Below are 20,801 nucleotides of genomic sequence, written 5' to 3'. Positions count from 1 at the left end.
GTTAAAGCATTATCATTGCATGCCTTTCAAAAAAAAAAAAATAAAAAAAAACATAAGCCTAAGCCTACATCATGGAAACCAGCCGCAGATATATGAAACAAAATCGGATGTTGCGCGTTCAATAGAGTTTCGTCTATTACAGAAAGCAGCCAGCATACAGTTGGCGCGTCATAAAAGCGCTTTTCTTCATAGATGTCAAACCTGAAAATCGGATGGTGCACCCTCCTCGGCGCCATCTTTTTTGGCCAGCTCTTGAAGTTCTTTAACGGCCGGCGAAACCTACGAATGATTCTCAAATTTAAACCGCCTTTCGTGTTATGTGCATAAAACTGTTTAGTCTTTTATCCATATACCACTTAAATATTGTCAAACATTTTCTACTGGAAATCTCAGAAAGTGTTTTGTATGTGTCGTATGTTTTAAAATGAGCAAACTTCATTATCAAATATATCAATATCCATTTGTTTCTCCTGATAACATTCTCTTTCCGTTTTCTCCTCCTACGAACATTTTTAAACAATAAACTAGACAGCAAGTCCTCTTTATTATTCCCAATTATACGTATAATCTCCGAACAGCCACTACACAATGTATAAACGAGCCATTTTTTGTTTATCCCATAACTTTGCGCCTACATCTGTTCTTTCTTTATGACATCTCCCATCTCTCCATCTACAAACAGCACAGAAGACAGAACCTACCATTGCCTCAAACAAAAGTTGCACCTAACTGTCTACATATGTTGGCATGCACGTCGATTTCATCATAAAAACCTTTGATCATTCTCAACCAATTGCATTTTACCTACTACATCCAGACTGCCCTCCACACTACATCTCATAGTTTTTATTTTTCTGGTTCATGCAAGCCACATAGTACACCTGTTCTCACTCGACTCCCGAATTTCTCAAAAAAGAAAGAAAAAAAATCATAACGAGTTCTTACATTACATGCCTTCATTATTGTCTAGGCTAACATAGTTCTTCCCCTATCAATCAGTCTGTCTTACTTCCGCAATCAAAATCCAACCTGGTATGCTAAGTGTTGCTATACCCGTTATTTCTTAAGTCATCTTTATTACCTCGACTTTAAAAAGAATGAACAAGTATCTTTCTTAACCATCCATCTGAAACCTTTCGCATCATCCTCACAAACGTTACCTTGCACACCAAGGCCAACCAGTCAATAACCCTCCAACTGCCGTACACTACACCTTACTTATAATCCCACAAACTCCAGCTGACATTTATCTTTAACCTCTGAATAATCATTTCCATAAGCAATGTTAGATATCCGCTAACATTTTCCACTCTTGCATTATGCAGATATACTTTCACTCTAACATTACTTTAATGAACTCCTCAAAATACTTCCTCCATTGTCAAAGAGCTGAATTTTCTTATATTCTCAAATCCATTTGTTCGAGAACCTTCTCCATGTGGAGGAGCGTCTCATTCGTCCGATTTTTTCTGTTAGTTGCATCTGTAATTTTCGAACAAAACCAACTTTTTTCACTCACCCTTACTAGACCATTTGATCCATACCCTTTCCTACTGTCACATGATCATCTCTGTTGTCTTGTAACTTAACGTTAGACTGTCTCCTGTTTTCCTTTGCTAATCCTTTCATTCTGTCATTCCAACACCTGCTGCCTTTATACCTTCTTGTACTCTCAATAATCATAAACATGTTTGGCTAATCCCCATCTCCATCACTGAATTCTCCATGCTCCTCCAATACTAATTCCACTTTTGTTTGTTTACATCTAACTTTTTTTTCATTCCTCTCTCTCTCTCATACACACACACACACACTTTCTCTCCCATATACATATATAATATCAAGGTGTACTGTAGAAGTTCACTCTATTAAAGCATATACTCTACCTGTGTACAAACCTATAATCTTAGAAAATGGGGTAGAAGCAAGGAGCGGGAAATAATCCCCTAAAAACCATAAAATATTTGACTAATTACTATATTATACAAAAAAAGCCTTGCAAAAGGTAAGAAAGTTATTAGATGAGATATTTCAGGTCGCTGTAGGCAATTCAAGAAAAATTTAAGTTTTGCAATTAAAGCATTGTCATTTCATGCCTTAAAAGAAAAAAAAAATAAATAAAAAAAACATAAGCCTAAGCCTACAACATGGGAACCAGCCGCAGATATCTGAAACAAAATCGACCGTTGTCGCGTTCAATAGTTTCATCCACTACAGAAAGCAGCCAGCATACAGTTGGCGCGTCATAAAAGCGCTTTTCTTCAAAGATGTCAAACCTGAAAATCGGATGGTGCACCCTCCTCGGCGCCATCTTTTTTGGCCAGCTCTTGAAGTTCTTTAACGGCCGGCGAAACCTAAGAATGATTCTCTCTTTGATACACATGGAAGATAAATCTCCTTTCGTGTTATGTGCATAAAACTGTTTAGTCTTTTATCCATATACCACTCAAATATTGTCAAACATTTTCTACTGGAAATCTCAGAAAGTGTTTTGAATGTGTCGCATGTTTAAAATGAGCAAACTTCATTATCAAATACATTAATATCCATTTGTTTCTCTCTTGATAGATCTACAGCACACAAAAAAAAAAAAAAAAAAAAAAAAAAGAGGACGATTTGACTGAATTATCCTATCTAAAAATTACTCGTCTACACCTGACTGATATATTTAATTGATAATTTTGTTTGATGCAAGTAAAAAAAGAAGCAATAGCAAACTCATTAAATCAGAATTAAAAATAAATTATTTTTAAGTCTATGGGTGCTCTTTTTTTCCATGATAATTAGCAATAATATGCTGGCTTATGAGCGCTGCTTTAGCAACGAGTATGTTAGCTCAGCCCTTTTGATTGATTTCCCTGTTAAAGTAGATTCACATCAACCGTGCATCTGATGTCTAGGCCAGTCCCTTACGACGCTCCTGATTGGCTGCTGATTAGCCAATCACAGGGCTGGAAACTCTCAGTCTCTCTCGAGAATTCACATAGGCAGGATGTATGTTCCACCTCTTTGATTGGCTTATCAACAGCCAATCAGAAGCTTCGTAAGGGACTGGCCTAGACATCAGATGCACGGTTGATGTGAATCTGCTATAGTATAGTGTAGTTTGGTTGGAGAGATGTACATTTCACTCTCTCGCACCTGAATTTAGTAGTCCACGTCGTGCAAAACTTTTGGCTTCCGACTGGGAACTTCTCAGACTTTCTCCAAGGGCAGCTCTTTTGGATGACTCAAAATAATAATAATAATAATAATAAAAAGACTTACTTTCCGTGAGTCACATTCTATCACTCCTCTGCTAATGACGCTTTACACAACGTCCTCTCTCTTGTGTCTCGTGGGAAGCTAGACTCATTGCATGAGGGTTTTTTTCTCCTCTGCAATTCCGGTTGTTAAAGCCTGTCCACACTAGGAAACATTGTTTGCAAAGTTTGCGAACAAAGTTTGCAAACTTTGTTTGTAAACAATGTTTCCTAGTATGGACAGACCTTTAGATTACCAGAAAATTTATGCACTTACTGCTGCACGTTCTTTTAGATGACGTCATCAAAAACTATTTTTGGTAGCTACATATTTTAGTTCAGAATCTGAATCTCTACGGATGATGCAGTTGTTGGTGATTTTCGTGATGGATATGACGCGCTCTCTCATTCTCTTTTTGCATGCATCACACAGTTTAACATTTGTGGGACTCCACGAAGAATGAAAAGACACTCTACCGTGAAAACTTCATCACAGATCTGAAGTTTGTTTCTGTTTCGGTGAGTCTATAAACAACACTAATTCATCGCCCTCGACTCTGGGTAAACCAAGTCATTAAATGAGAATGCCAATCAAATGCTGTCCAATCTAAGCTCCAGGTCAAAGAGAGGAGTAAATAAGACTGTTTCGTCGTTTTCGGTACAATTAGCTATCGAAGACGTTAGTGTGGTTTGTACAAGAGGAATATACGTAGATTCAGCAGTGTCTTTTTTTAGATGTAGTACTGTACTTACAATATCTTTACTTTTATCTACAGTAGTCAATTTGGAAGGTAAGAAACAGGTGAAATTTGGATTAATTAAGCCGATTTAATATTATATATAAATATATATATATATATATATATATATATCTATATATATATGTGTGTGTGTTTGTGTGTTTGTATGTATCTATTTGCATATATATATATATATATTAGATATATATTGATATATATATATTTATAAGTTATATCTATAGTATATATAACTATATCTATAGATATATATATATATCTCGTATATATATATATATATGTATATATCTATAGATATATATAATATCTATATATTATATATATATGATATATATATCCTATATATATCTCTATAGATATATATATAAGATATATATATATATATATATATATATATATATATATATAGATATATATTATATATCTATATCTATATATATATATATATATATATATATATATATATCTATATATATATATAGATATCTATATATATTATATATATCTATATATATATATATAGATCTTATATATCTATCTATAGATATATATCTATATATATATATATATATATATAAATATATATATATATATATATATCTATAGAAGATAGATATATATATATATATATATATATATTTATAGATATATATATATTATATATATATATATTATATATATATATATAAATATAGAGGCGAGAAGAGACGAGAGAGAGAGAGAGAGAGAGAGAGAGAGAGAGAGCTACATTAAACTAAGATTCCAAAAACACTCTGAGATTTCAGGAGAATGAGTAAGATACCCGACCAACCTTCCGGGGTTCACATGGGGTACTACGATCACTAGGAGCACTAGAGGCGGAAGGGGAACTGCGAGGTTTCGCACCAACTTTGTCCCCGAACTTTCGTGCAGTGTCCTAATATAATAATAATAAATAACACAGATGAGACAGGATACAAATACCTGGGAATAATAGAAGCAAGGGATATTAAACACCAAGAGATGAAGGACACGATCAGGAAAGAATATGTGCAGAGACTTAAGGCGATACTCAAGTCAAAGCTCAACGCCGGAAATATGATGAAAGCCATAAACACATGGGCAGTGCCAGTAATCAGATACAGCACAGGAGCAGTGGAGTGGACGAAGGCTGAACTCCGAAGCATAGACCAGAAAACTAGGAAACACATGACAATACACAAAGCACTACACCCAAAAGCAAATACAGACAGACTATACATAAGACGAAAGGAAGAAGGGAGAGGGCTGCTAAGCATAAAGGACTGCGTCAACATCCAGAGCAGAGGACCCGGGCAATATCTGAAAACCAGTGAAGACGAGTGGCTAAGGAGTGGATGGGAAGAACGAATGATAAAAGTAGACGAAGACCCAGAAATATACAAAGCCAGGAGAATGATAAACAGAACAGAGAAATGGCACAACAAACCAATGCACGGACTGTACGAGACAGACTGGCCAGCGATGAAACATGGTAATGGCTACAGAGGGGAGAACTCAAGAAGGAAACAGAAGGGATGCTAACTGCGGCACAAGATCAGGCCCTAAGAACCAGATATGTTCAAAGAACGATAGATGGGAATAACATTTCAGCCATATGTAGGAAGTGTAATATGAAAAACGAGACCATAAACCATATAGCAAGCGAATGTCCGACACTTGCACAGAATCAGTATAAAAAGGGGCACGATTCAGTGGCAAAAGCCCTCCACTGGAGCCTGTGCAAGAAACACCAGCTACCTTGCAGTAATAAGTGGTACGATCACCAACCTGAAGGTGTGATAGAAAACGATCAAGCAAAGATCCTCTGGGACTATGGTATCAGAACAGATAGGGTGATACGTGCCAATAGACCAGACGTGACGTTGATTGATAAAATCAAGAAGAAAGTATCACTAATTAATGTCACAATACCATGGGACACCAGAGTAGAAGCGAAAGAAAGAAAAAAGATTGATAAGTATTAGGACCTGAAAATAGAAATAAGAAGGATATGGGATATGCCAGTGGAAATTGTACCCATAATCATAGGAACACTTGGCACGATCCCCAGATCCATGAAAAGGAACCCGGGAAAACTAGATGCCGAAGTAGCTCCAGGACTCATGCAGAAGAGTGTGCTACTAGAAACAGCATACTTAATGAGAAAAGTGATGGACTCCTAAGGAGGCAGGAATGCAACCCGGAACCCCACACTATAAATACCACCCAGTCGAATCGGATGACTGTGATAAACAAAAACAAAATAATAATAATAATAATAATAATAATAATAATAATAATAATAATAATACAGTTAAAACGAAGGAAGTGTAGATTTGATGCGACGGAAACAGTCTTGATGCAACCTTGCGAATGGAATACAGAATTTAAGCCAAAGGCCAAGCACTGGGACAAATGAGGTCATTCAGCGCTGGAAAGGAAATTGAGAGTAAGCAGGTTTGAAAGGTGTAACTAGAGGAAATCCTCGCCGTTGCATTATGAATAATTGTTAAGAGAGAGTGGACAGCAAGATGGAAGAAAGAGAATATGAAAGGAGGTACATTAAAAGGAATGAAAGGGGTTGCAGCTAGGGACCGAAGGGACGCTGCAGAGAACCTTCAGTAATGCCTACAGCGTAACCCGTGAGGCGCACTGACGGCACTATCCCCCTACGGGATATGCAACCTTAGCGAAAACAAAATGTGTCGAAGTAAGTGTATTCACTCACTCAATAAGGCGACCAAAGACAATTCCCATTTAAATTCTGGAACCAGAAAGGATTCTGTTCAGAATACCGAATTTACGGACCACAATGTCTAAGACATATTACCATGACAAATATTATGTTGCCCTTAAAACTACCGAAGCATTAGCTTCGACTGACGGAGTTCATTAGATATACGAAGCATGAGATTTACTAAAAGGCAAACAAGCCAAAAGCTTCACTTTTCACCAAACCATTTATCCATCTGAAAATAACAGGATTAATCATTTTCAAGGATACATCAAACATGGGGCTAACTTGTATGCAAAAAATAAAAAAAAAATAAATAATACTTCGCTTATTTTCAAACTATTTTACACTTTCTGAATATAAAAAGACAAAGAAAGGGTATGGCTCTAACGAAATACCAAACAGGGTCTGAACGAAGATGTCAGTCAGTCTAAACAAAGAATAAATTATGTGGGAGAAATAGGGAGAAGAAAATCCTGGAAAAGGAGCAAAAACACATTTTGAATGATTATCTCGTATATGTTTAGGGCGCCACCACGCGGGTGCTCAAACAAGAGCTTGCAACGTGTAAGCAACATAATATTATGCAGGATAAACTTTTAACTGTCGTGTCTCTGGTACTAATGACAGCAGCGGTTGCGAACATGTTTGAAGCTCCGAAGTAGACGAGACGACGTGAGGATGTGTGCTCGAACAGGGACCCACTAAGACTTGAACGGGCGTTCCGAACATGTAAACGATACATTTCCGAACAATTTTAAGGTGTTATCAAGGTATATAGACGCCCTATACTCGGTTTTTTTCCATCTGTCCACCCGCCTGTGGTGTTTGCGTATGGTAACACTTCGTCCCGGGCTTTAGATAGTTACATTCAGCTTACATTCAACAATAATAGCAATATCCTATTTCGAATATTAACGGTGTAATTAGCATACAGTAAATTATTAAAACACTTTTCAGTTGCAAATGTACACCCAGATATCCTTTTATTTACCTAAAACTTACAAAGCCTGGGACGCAGTGTTACCATACGCAAACACCACAGGCGGGTGGACAGATGGAATTTTTATTTTTATTTTTTATAGTTGTTATGATATGTTGTGTCCAGATAATACTGCTGAAAACATGCTTTGTACACATGATGCCAGAAGAGATCGCAATAGCTACTTGAGCACACGCGTGGACGCGAGTATCGCGCCTTCGCTGCCTTCTGTGAACATTCTCGCAACATTACTGGATCACGTCTCCAAACAACTGTCTACATGCTGTTGCAAACATGCACCACAGCACGCTAAAATAATTCGCAACAGATGTTTGAGCACCGCGTGGACGCGCCCTAAGACAAAACTATTATAACTCGGAAGGACGTAAAAAAATTTTACGTACAAGATTTACAAAAAAGGTAGAAGATGAAACTTTACGAAATAATTCCAACGTGAAACAAACAATGAAATTTACGAAAACGTTTAAACATTAATTTGTGTATACAGGGCAAAGCAAGGGTAGTGCATAATGTAAGAAATAATTTACAGCTGACGAAAGTGTGAATTTACAAAAGAGATTATTTACCGATTAATTTGAAAAAATTGGACAAATCAAGAAAGAAGGGTGTCCATAAATGAGAGAGAGAGAGAGAGAGACGACCATGAGATTCGAGAGAGAGACGAGAAGAGAGACGAGAGAGAGAGAGAGAGAGAGAGAAAACACTATTTAATCGGAGACACTTAGGGAAAACATGGCTCAGGTTGTGGAGGAACTTAAAGGAAAACATGGCTCATTGGTACACACGAGACAGAATGAGGGGAGAAGGGCTAACCAGAAATGGAAGGCCATTGACAAAGGAGAAGCCCAACACACCTGGAAATTGAACGACCCTTCTTCGGAAGCGCCCCCTGTTGCTCTGGCTTCCATCTCCAGAATCGCGGACCGGTTCGTCTTTCGCAAGTGCTTCCTGAAGTCGTGGGTTCCCTGGGAGTCGTCGTCGTAGTTGCTGTCACTGCAATAAAAGGGAAGAAGAACGTAGTATACGTTGGGTGTTGTGCATGAATGAAACAGAGAAGAACAGGAGAATAGTATTATTACCCTAATACTATTCCCCTGGCGTTTTAATACATTTTTACCTGTTTGTTAATTTATTAATTTATTTTTTTACAAGTGGTATCTCTTCTTTCTGTATTTCCCTTTCACTCCTCTCTCTACTTCCTCATGGACACTGTATTCTTTGGAAGCTTGAATTTCAAGTCAAAGGCCCCTGTGACCTTGTTTCACATAACTTAGTTTCATCTGAATAATAATAATAATAATAATAATAATAATAATAATAATAATAATAATAATAAAATAATAATAATAAATGCAGAAGATTGTGCTCCTAGAAACAGCACACATAGTGAGAAAAGTGATGGGCTCCTAAGGAGGCAGGATGTAACCCGAAACCCCACACTATAAAAACCACCCAGTCGAATAGGATGACCTTGATACTAAGAAAAAACAATAATAATAAGTAATATCTGTCATAATCATTCACTGATGGCTCGAAAAATCTCAATTTTAACTCTTCACAAGGCATTAATAAAAGCGAAATTTCGCTCATAACGAATATTTCGACTAAGGTACGAAATGAAGAGCACTCTTCTTATATAAAAAAAACTTTAGTAAATAATAAAATGCGGCACAAATAACAGAATGGAGACTTCCAATCGATTTTGGTCTTAATTTCAGACTAAAGGAACCAAGGCAAGTTATAAGTTTCAGCGTAACCCTAATTCATGCTTGGGAAGAGATAATATGTGTGATTTTGAGGTATCTAGAAATGATTTGGAGACGGAAACTAATGGCTACAGCTCTGGTTTTTCTTCTATTTAAAGTTGTATTTTTAAACTGCAATCAATGAGTGTTCTCGCCAATGATCAGGGAAGTTTCCTTGAATAAGGGAAGAACGAAGGATTGGAGACAAACCGCTAAAAAGGAAGTGACGTTACCAATACCGGAGAGTTATGTCTGGCATAAGCTAAGTGCAATACAAAATAAACTGAGTCTAAATCTCCAGCTCACGAGGAGAAAAAAAGAAAGTAAAAAGGTGAAAAAATAAAGGGGCAAAACATCTGTGACTGGAGCTTGTACAACCTTAAATCATTTTAGATGACGCTTATGTGAAATTCTGTAACCGCAGGTCTACATTCTAGGCATAAGCAACACGCTTGTTTTTAAAGCTAGACCACATATTAGCTTATAAAATAGAAACAGCAGTGCGCTAAGAACTTTACTATGAGGAACACCTGTCATCTGTGTCTATATTCCTATAGACATGACCTCCCACCAACTACCGCGCCTGAAATAGCCCAACAGGCCGTATACAAATTAAAAAGACATATATCATAAACGGGCCTCAAACAGCTCCAACAGAAACAAGAACGATTCAGACTTCTGGGACTTCCTTTGCTTAAAAGACATATTTATTTAAACATCTTGTGAAAAACTCTAGTACCATGACCCTTGGAATTTAGATAGTTTCCTATTCTGAAAAACGGGGTCAATAACCTCTTCGTTCCGACGCCAGCAAGAACTAATTAAATAATCAATCAATGTTCTGAAAAAGATACAAGGGGCCACAACCAACCTGTAACCATTGTGTTGTTGTCTGTCATTCCAGGAGTTGACCACTACAGGCGTCTTTGGAGCTGTAGGTTTAAGGTAAGACTGAGTCGGCGGGGCGTAGTTCGATTTGGCGCCAGCGAACTTGTTGTAAGACGGGGCTACACGAGGCGTACTGCTACCGGCAAATCTGTTGTATGCGCTGGCTCCCGTGGCAGGTTCGTTGTAACTGTAATCCGCTGCAAAAGGAAAACACACTGGGTTTTAATCTTATCCGCAGACTGACTTTGACTAGGGTGTGCGGTGAGGAATATGTGCTAACAAAAGGTTGATATTTTCATGTCGTTAACCCAATTACTCACAGGTTACGTTATGGCAGCCCTGTGACTGATTTGAGCTACGTCATTCTTATTTTTTTATAAGTAAGGTTTGTAAGGATCTGTTATCAACTAACCAGAAATAACCAGAGCCTAAAAGCAAGTAGAAGGGAAAACAATGAATCTAACATGCAGATGATTTCTTAACATATACTGTATAATTATATTGCCGAAGCAAGTACATTTCTCTCTTGTCTTCATAGAAAATATAGAAAGATAATGTATTAAGCCAAAGTAACTGATTTTAAGGAAGCACTTCTTCCTTTTGAAATTTGACGAGAGACTACTGGAAAGCTGACCCGAAGGATTAGATATTTTGACGTGGCTAGGAACAAACTGGTCACCTAGCAACGGGACCTACAGCTTATTGTGTGATCAGAACCACATTATATCGAGAAATGAATTTCTATTAGCAGAAATAAATTCCTCTGATTCCGCGTTGGCTGAGCCGAGAATCGAACTTCGGACCACCGGATTGGTAGCCGAGCGCGCAAACCCCTCGTCCAACGAGGAACTACACAGTGGAGTACAGTTTTAATCTACGATTATGGTTGTTCGTATCTCTGAAAGTTCGTAAGTAGTCTGTACTGTATGGGACTTTATTCTTCTGACGATATATACGAGATACAAGAAATTTTCCCTCTGTTAACGAAGACAGGCCGAAGTTATTTATATACCTTCCTCCGTCAGAAGGCTAGCTGAAAATTTAAATGCAGGATATTAGTTGATTTTTGTGAGTGGGGGGTGGGGATGGGGGCTGAGCTGGAATAGGTCTCCCCCAACATTGAAATAGATCTGAGATTTTTTGTATTATATAGGTGAAATTGTGAGACAGGTCTACTTACTCCACTTTTTGCAAAGAGTGGCGGCACACCATCATTCCTTATATAGTAGAATAATATATTCCTTTAGCCTTAGCAGAAGACGACACTTTCACCTTGAAAACCTTCTTTACGGTCAACTTAGCAGTTTCATCATACGATCCACAGAGCATTCCCTTTATGAACTTTCATTGGCAAAATTTCTAAGGCGTCGTACCAAAAAAAAAAAAAAAAAAAAAAAAAAAAAAAAAAAAAAAACTACGGATTTTGCAAGGTTCTTTTTTATCACGTTCCCTTTCAGATAAAACACCCAGAGATTTTTCCACAGTTTCCAACGCACGACGTCTTTTGCACAGCAACGGATTCTCTCATAAAATATCAACGGAAATACATCTTCATCTCGATACTAACCATTATGTCCCCCTTGGTTGAACATGGCTGTTCTTGACCTTACATCCATAGGGGTGTACCCAGTGTCCCTCGCTCCTGAGGCTCCTCCGGCTCCTCCCTTCCCGGGCTGAGACCCGTCATCAATACCCATGTTGGCAGAGCGGGCAGCCGACGCTCGGGATTTGAAGGGCGCCTCCCAGTCGTCATCCTGCTGCCGACCTTTCCTGAAATAAGGACAGAATATATGACGCTTGTAAAGCATATTCAACAGAGGAAGTATGATCCAAATTTGTTACGTATATCTAAAGCAGCGATTCCCAACCAGGGTTCCGTGGAACCGTGGGGTTCCTCATTCCATCATCAGGGTTCCGCAAGAAGTCTTGAAATAAATATGTATTGCAAATGACGCTGATCTGAATTTACACAGTACTGGTAGAAATATGATTTAAATTAAGTAATTTATGCATATATATATATATATATATATATATATATATATATATATTATATATATAATATATATATAGACACACATATACAGAGAGAGAGAGAGAGAGAGAGAGAGAGAGAGTCTGTCAGATAAACGGTTTCCCATAGTATGATAAAAAAGGGATTTTCAGGGGATTCCTTAGGGGGTGGCTTATACGAAGGCATTAAATACAATAAAAGGTTGGGTGGAATCACCTTGATCTAGAAGGCAGGGCCATTCGAATACCACTTGACAGAGTTCTATCTATCGATGAAACATCTATAATAATAAAATCCGAGTGGATCTACCTATCTATTTATTTATAGATCTACCCAGGGCATAACCTAGATATGAGGCAAGATTCACGCTACCCTTTTTCCACCTAATTCTGCCCAGAAAATTCAATATGGTATCGGAGGCGGAATCTGAAAACAAGGGCCGTGGTCTGGTGGACTTACTTGGCCCGACTCGGATCGCAGAGGAAGGTGGTGTCGAAGTAGGCCGTGATCATGTGGTCGAGGGCCAGTTTCGGCTGGGGAGGCGCCGCTCGGGATATGATTTGTTTGTGAGAACCCACGGCCTCGTTGCGAACTTTGGCGAGTTCCATTGTGTAATTGAGCCGCTGCATCTTCGCTTGGAGTTCTTGACTGTACAGATGAACCTGTATGCAAAGAGAATGAATGATGAGCATTCATTATCAGAGTGGGATAATTCTGAGTACTGCGATGTGCATTTAGTACAACAGGAATGTCGAAAAATGAAGGGAAAAATAAATAGATCATGGACCGAAATTATGAACTACGTCATTATATAAGCAAAATATCTTGAAGTAAACGTGTATCTGTATAAGTATGCAGGGTTATGTAATGTTCCTCAAATGTCGGCTTCATTTTCTAAGAAATTTATAGTTAGAACGCCAGGGACCGAAAGCTTACTTTATATAACATACGGCTACCTCAGGAGCGGAGCTACTCATTTCTCCCTCCAACCCCCAAACCCCCCTCCCTCTCTCTTTAGCTGTAACAGCATGAGAGAATCATCAATATGAATCATGGTCCTGAGACTCACTGGTATAAAAATGTCATTCCTCCTTTTGGAGCCAAGTATATGTTTACCCAAGTAATCTATGCCTTTGCTATATTGTACGAATTCTGTATAACACAGACTATATAATTTAAAGGACATATTTCTTTTTCTATTGACTACGCACTTTACTCGCTGACTGTGGTACTTAGGAATGTAACAGGTCCTTAATTGAAATGAATCAGTCAGCTCATACTAGGTAACAAAAGCAATCTTATATTTCTCTATCCAAGTTCCCAGGGAAAGGGGCTTCCGATAAATTATTCAATAAGGGAAATTATGGTAGTTTTAGACCTGTCATGAAAACTTGGCATGGCACTGTGTTAATCTGCAGTCTCTCGAAAATAATTCTAATATCGCAATCAATGTTACGCTGTGTTGGTAAGTCAACAACCATATATAGCGCCTGTTCGCTGGTCGACTGGTTTTCTATGGCCTCCCAACAGGATAGGCTGGGAGACTACTTTGAATCAAATCTATCTGGACTCAGGGTTTTCTAATGTTTTCAAAGTCATGGACAGTATTTACAAGGTCTCACAGGGTCTCCGTATTTTCCTACCAGCAATTTTTTGTTTGTTTGTATAGTGTTTTTACGTTGCATGGAACCAGTAGTTATTCAGCAACGGGACCAACGGCTTCACGTGACTTCCGAACCACGTCGAGAGTGAACTTCTATCACCAGAAATACACATATCTCACCCCTCAATGGAATGCCCGAGAATCAAACTCGCGGCCACCAAGGTGGCACGCCAACCCCTTCAGGCGTTATGGCCGTAAAATTCCGTGCAACACCTGTCCTTCTGAAGAGACTTTCTTCGTAAAATAACGTAAAATCCTTTGATTAAAGTTATAAAGGATTTTTTTCTCTCTCTTGTTCTTATTTTGGTACATGGCCCCAAAGAGCTATTTTTACATGTCCAAGCTTTGATTTTGTAGATTGGTTGTTAGACATGTTCCTGCTACAATGTGTGGGTCTAGTCTAACTGGAATCTCAGATTGCTCACCATCCTTTTGCGGCAAGAACCAGCACAGTTAACGAAGGCAACGTTTCCAAATTGAATATTATACGTGTATACAGTTCGTCCGGTTTATTATTTCTAACCTAGCATCTTTCTTAGTTGTGTCGTGCACTAAGATATTCGTCTAATGTCAGCATTTTGAAGTTAATTTCCCTGCAATACCAACCTAAAAACATAGACGATTCGTCTTCGATTTCTATGGTGCTTTTTTTCACTACGTTCAAGTATACTAATATTCCTTCGACTGGGATTATATTGTTTCAGGCAGATTAATTTCACAACATATCTTGTTGCTATTCCTTGCAACGACTTTTTTTTTTTTTTTTTTTGTTTTTTTTTTTTTACTCACTTGTCACTTGCTCCCCCAATGATATTTTGGGGGTGGGGGGGTTACTTTTGGAAAGGGGTGAATTAAGGTGACCATGAGAGCTACACCGCTTCATGGTGACTCCAAACTATGCTCGCAGAAATCTTACTCAACCTTAGAGTCACAACAGTCCAAAGTAGATACAAGTTTTTCATGAATTTAATGGGACCTAAAAACTGACTAACTGAAAGCAAAATACACTTCTTGTCTTAAGGAACCTGACCTTCAAGAAACTTATTAACGGTATCTCTTTCTTTAGGGCACCAGTTTTCACCTATTATAAAATGCTGTCGGCATTATGATGTCATCAGGACCCATTGTACTCGAATTCGAGTTCTGTCACTTTCCAAGTAAAGGACAAGAAGTCGAAAGGCCTTGCAGCTCTCCATCGTTTCTCTTTTTCTTTCCTTCGTATTATTTATCTTCATTCATATAATTCATCACATTCCATATTTTCGTGATTCAGTTATACATATACGTAAATATATATATATATATATATATATATTATATATATATATGTATATATATATATATATTATATATATATAAATATATATATATATATATATATATATAATATATATATTATAATATATATATCACACACACACACACACACACACACATATATATAATAATTATAATACATAATAATATATAGAATAATACTTATATATAATATTATAATTAAATAAAATATTATAATTAAACAAAACTGATCTTTATTTGCAGTATGCAGATCGCAATGCCACCATCTCTAAAACAGGATCACATCATCTGCACAAGATTTAAACAACAGTTTCGTCACCCACGAGACAATGATATTTTTCTTGTCGATAACCCAAAAATCAAATGCATTTCATATATTTATAAGCTAAAATCTGTTTCTTACCAAGGTTACTTGGAATTTCAAATCTGCTTCACATTTTCGTTTGCCACACAAAGACCCCAATTACTGCAATTATTTCTTACGAGTCTTCCCATAGACGGCGTGTTTCCCAAAAATATATAGTACACAGTATTAATAACACACGTTCAGTTTCAAACACGTTCAACTGAAACTTGATTCCTCTAATCTAGAAGGAAGGCGTGTCATAAATCACATCACAAGCCTACAGTAACTATAAATAAGGTCTTCAAAAATGGAGAAATTGGATGCAAGGAAAAATACCGAAAATACGAAATTATAAAAAAACTTTTTTTTTTCTTGCTTTCACAACCATCTATACACAGTACCTTCTCTCGACAACTGAGTTCCGGAATGGGATGTTATTCCACAACAAGATGAAAACCATATATCATATATTTTCCATTTTATATCTTACAGAGAATCGAGGTCGATGACTTGCTATTTAATGAGACCGTGTGTTAAAGTCCCAGAATATAACATAATTTATAAAATGCACACAAGGTCTTGAACGATAGGAATGTCATCTAACACTTAAAGGACTAAGTTTTTCAAGCTAAAATATGTCACCTTTTGCGGTATCATTTGCTAACTGTTGGTTGTCAAGTTTCCGTTCTGCGTTTTATTCAAAACTGGTTTAACATTTTAGTTTTGAGGAAATATGTGGGTTCTCGAATTTACATTTTCCACAGCATTTTATCTCTTCTCTTCCCTTCGTCCATGCTTTTAAGTTTTATCTCTCCTAGAAAAAATCTTAAAGAGAACGATTTCTGAGACTAAGGTTTATCCACAACTTCCTTCTGAAACACTCAAATTTCACTGCCCTCTCACAGATCCAAAGAAACTCCTTTCACTTCATGAGAAATTGACCGAAAACTTACTTTCTTTTCTTTTAACGCTTCTGACATCTTAAGTCTGCTGCCTGAAACAGTCATAGAAAAACAGTTTACGAATGTAATAACACTTGGGCGCCCCAGCGGAAGGAAATTTATCACTGATGTCAGTGAACTCGATCCGGCCGCTGACAAAGCTCGTCGACAGCTAAGGTCGGTCAGGGTCGTGGGAATGGCTCAGGGGATGAGCCCCTAGAAATGAGTCCATTTTATAAAAGGCTGGCTTCTTCTTCAAATCGATTTTCAAGTTATAAGTCTAAATTCAATGCGTCGACACCAACTGGATCAATCTCAAGGTCGAGCAGCCAGATCAGTGTTACAGATATCCCAGGGGATTAAAGGGAATTTATATTGTTCAGTTACGACAGTTTTCATTAAAATCGAAAAGAATTCGGCTTCTTATTGACTACAGTTCCTTATGAAAACTTCATAAGACAACTTCAGTGGCTTGATTTAATTCACGGTGGTTCGCGTCCATGAGCCGACGAAATTATTATCAACTAAAATATTCCCCTTAGGTTAACATATATGAAAATATAATAATTCGGAGGTAGAATGAATTAGATAGCAAAGGACATATATAGCTTAATGCGTTTATATGAATCATGGTGATGTGATATGACTCTCTCTCTCTCTCTCTCTCTCTCTCTCACACATACACACACACATTATATATATATATATATATATATATATATATATATATATATATATATATATACATAATACACACACACACACACACACACACACACACACACACACACACATATATATATATATATATATATATATATATATATATATTATAATAGATATATATAAATATATATTTATATGAAGATAAAAGGCACGTAAAACACTATTTTAACGCTGCAACCATATTTTTCGAGCATTTCCTTCTGTTTTTTCCTACTCCCGGATGACAACTGGTAAAATCGGAAGAACATAGGAATGTTTCTCACAGGGAGTGTTAATATAAAAAATTACATATGTATGGCGGTGGCAGTAGTGAGGCCAAAAATCACCAGATAATAGTTTAATTTCCACCCTTCCTGGGTCACCAACGGAGACTTACTGCCACACCTACATATGTTTTTGTATATATACTCTTTTAAGACATCCTATGTCCATATTTTACCCGTGATCAGGAGCACAGAAGGATGTGCTCGAAATATATGGTTGCAACGTTCAAATAGTGTTTTATGGGCTTTTTATTTTCATATTATACTGTTGTATTACAATAAAAAGACATCCATATAATATATATATATATATTATATATATATATATATATATATATTATATATAATATATAATGGATGTGTGTCTATATAATGTGTGTGTTTATACGAATTTTTGTATAATATTTGGTTCTGGTTTTCACCCTCAATCTGAACAATGTCCACAAAGTGCCAACCTGCTGAGAGAAGTAGATGAGCTGCTGTTGCTTATCTGCCCTGTAGATCTGCAGCTGCTGGAAGAGAGTTCGCATCTTCCACTTCCGGAAGTAGTACTGCACGTACCTGGCCGCCTCTCCCTCTATCGTGGCTGCAGGAGGGAGGGATGGAGAGAAAATCGTTCAACCATCAATCTCATGACTTTATTCATCATTAATCGACAGGGGATTGATTGCTTTGTACTTTTAACTTGAGTTGTAAGATGAGAATCAGACCTGATCTAAAGAGTATTCAGATGACAAAATCAAGTCAATCTTAGGAGGGATTTCATCTGAGACGGAAGGATTTCTCTAAGGGGAAAATTTACTTCACAAAGAAAATTAAGCATCGAAATGATTAGCGGGTTTTCTCCAATTGAAGTTATTTTTCGAGGGAGTTTATTTCTGATGAAAAATGAGTATTTTCTTCGACATAAACAGAGCAAAAATCATTATCCAAAAGAACTACGAAAGTAGAACTATTAATCTAACCCCAACTTCATTAAATAAGTTGGAGAATATCACCACAAGAGAGAGAGAGAGAGAGAGAGAGAGAGAGAGAGAGAGAGAGAGAGAGACTAGTATCTTGATTTACAGGTTTGTACTTCAACATCCACAGACAGCCTGAGAGAGAGAAGAGGAGAGGAGAGAGAGAGAGAGAGAGAGAGAGAGAGAGAGAGAGAGTCTTACCTTCTCCGAACTTTTCGCGGTTCCTGATTTTCTCAGCAATTTCTGGGTGTTCCTGACGAGTTTTGTATCCACGGAAGTCTGCAGGTGGAGGGCATTTAGAACACTACCACAAAAAAATCGGAAAACTGAGTTCACAGAAAAATTAGAATAAAAAAATCAGGGGCTCTTTCCTCAAAATAAACATTCCTGAATAACTTTCTACCACTGTCATTTCCTCTACCCGAAACAGATACCATAAAAGGGATGAATCAGTTTATTTTATGAAATGAATTTGTATAATTTTTTATACATATGCATCCAGTTACAAGCTGTGCCTTTAGGCTGTGGACTTGAAACTGAATGATACTTTAACAGCCAATTTGAAAATGCTTCGAGTAAAGGTAAAATGAAACTAATCGAATTGTTTACACCAATTTCTAAACAACACCAAACATACTAAAGAAACACAGTTGCCTAATTGTCCCCCGCAAAAAACCTTCAAAATCTTTTTAAATGAAAAAGTGTTTAAAAAACTACTGTACTTATATCTTTTACTCTACTTCAAGTCTTTTCTATCTTTTTACGTCTCCAAAGGTACTGTTAGCGAATACAACTCTCAAGCTTTCACTAGCTACATCATAAAAAAACTGCAAATTACGAAGAAAAAGAAAAAAGAAAAAAGAAGCTCAGCTGCAACGTACTGCTCTGAATCTTGGTAGCTGCTTCGTCCTTCGTCAGTTCCCTGGTGGGTCCTTTCTTTTTTTCTACAGCGCATCAGAAGCAAGAGAGAGAAAAAGAGAGAGAAGAGAAATCCCATCAGAATTGCTCAACCGTATTTCTGGTGATAGAAGTTCACTCTCGACGTGGTTCGGAAGTCACATAAAGCCGTTGGTCCCGTTGCTGAATAATCACTGGTTCCATGCAACGTAAAAGCACCATACAAACAAACAAACAAACAAACAAGACTTGTTCAACCAAAGCTGGATGCTAATCACCAAGAAGATGGCTGGAAAAGAGAGGGTTGCACTTCTGAAGATGTCAACGCATTCCGTTGCGTCCTTTTAGAGCAATTCCGGGCATTTCTATTCTTCAGTGAGGTCTTTCTAGTGAATAAGCGCAAAAACACAGCTGTACCATTTTATATATATATATATATATATATATATATATATATATATATATATATATATATATATATATATATATATATTCAGGAAGGATCTTTTGATGTCAATAGACTGGCAAGGCCAAACATCTATCTCAAATAATCGATAAAAGACAGAAAATTATTGTCAATGACTGGTAGAAATCGTGTACTTAGTTTCAAAGGATCGTGACCTACTCAATTTAAAACATTTCGAAAGAATAAATGAAAAGCAACCCTAAGGGTGTCCGTCTGAGGGTCGACAGTTCAGCAAAAAGCAAAGCTGCAGCAGCCCTTGTATACGCATTACGAGCATGCAAGAGTTTGGCGTTCAGGAAAAAAAAACCCTGAAAGGTATACTTAGCTTTCTCAATGAGCATGTACGAGTTCTAGCATTTTCAAAGACAAAGCCCCGGCGTCCAGTAATAGAAAAAAAAAACGTTTTTAGCAAAAATAGAAAGAAGGAAAAAAATCACTATGATTTTTTGGCGCCGCCGCGCACTAAGGTGCTTCAGAAGCAAAGAAGCCCCACAGCTTCACAGCTTCGACTAAAAATAAAGAAGGGGATAAAATCTTAGCGTCATGGCACCTTGCTCTTATTTTTGCGAAAGGAAGTCGATTTTTTTAACCTTATTCTACAGCACATGACATACTACTACAACTCTTGCTTAGTTTCCTGTGCTTTATTACGTCATAATATGAGCAAGCAACAAGAAAAATAAATAAGTAAAATGCAATCAAATAAAACACCTAATTCATACCGAATTTGACTAACGATACGTTCAAACACAAACACAGTTATTCTTAAATAGGTGAGTGTGTGTGTGTGTGTGTGAATGTGTTCTTATAATAAAGTATAATCATATAAAGTACCCCTATGTCCGCATAAGTAG

At 37.2% G+C, this 20,801-nt stretch overlaps 1 protein-coding gene across 1 annotated transcript in view; it reads right to left on the bottom strand.

Annotated features, from left to right (window-relative positions):
• LOC135221817 (neither inactivation nor afterpotential protein C-like) overlaps positions 1-20,801 on the bottom strand; it is a 106,492-nt gene that overhangs the window by 13,380 nt on the left and 72,311 nt on the right. The window contains 7 exon segments of the mRNA XM_064259710.1: positions 8,592-8,730; positions 10,354-10,567; positions 11,938-12,140; positions 12,844-13,046; positions 18,078-18,208; positions 18,786-18,863; positions 19,466-19,528. Coding sequence (XP_064115780.1) covers positions 8,592-8,730; positions 10,354-10,567; positions 11,938-12,140; positions 12,844-13,046; positions 18,078-18,208; positions 18,786-18,863; positions 19,466-19,528 — 1,031 coding nt within the window.

This window comes from Macrobrachium nipponense, chromosome 3 (assembly GCF_015104395.2).
Source record: "Macrobrachium nipponense isolate FS-2020 chromosome 3, ASM1510439v2, whole genome shotgun sequence".
In the NCBI taxonomy this organism is placed as follows: domain Eukaryota; kingdom Metazoa; phylum Arthropoda; class Malacostraca; order Decapoda; family Palaemonidae; genus Macrobrachium; species Macrobrachium nipponense.
This window is presented reverse-complemented; position numbering and strand designations above follow the sequence as displayed.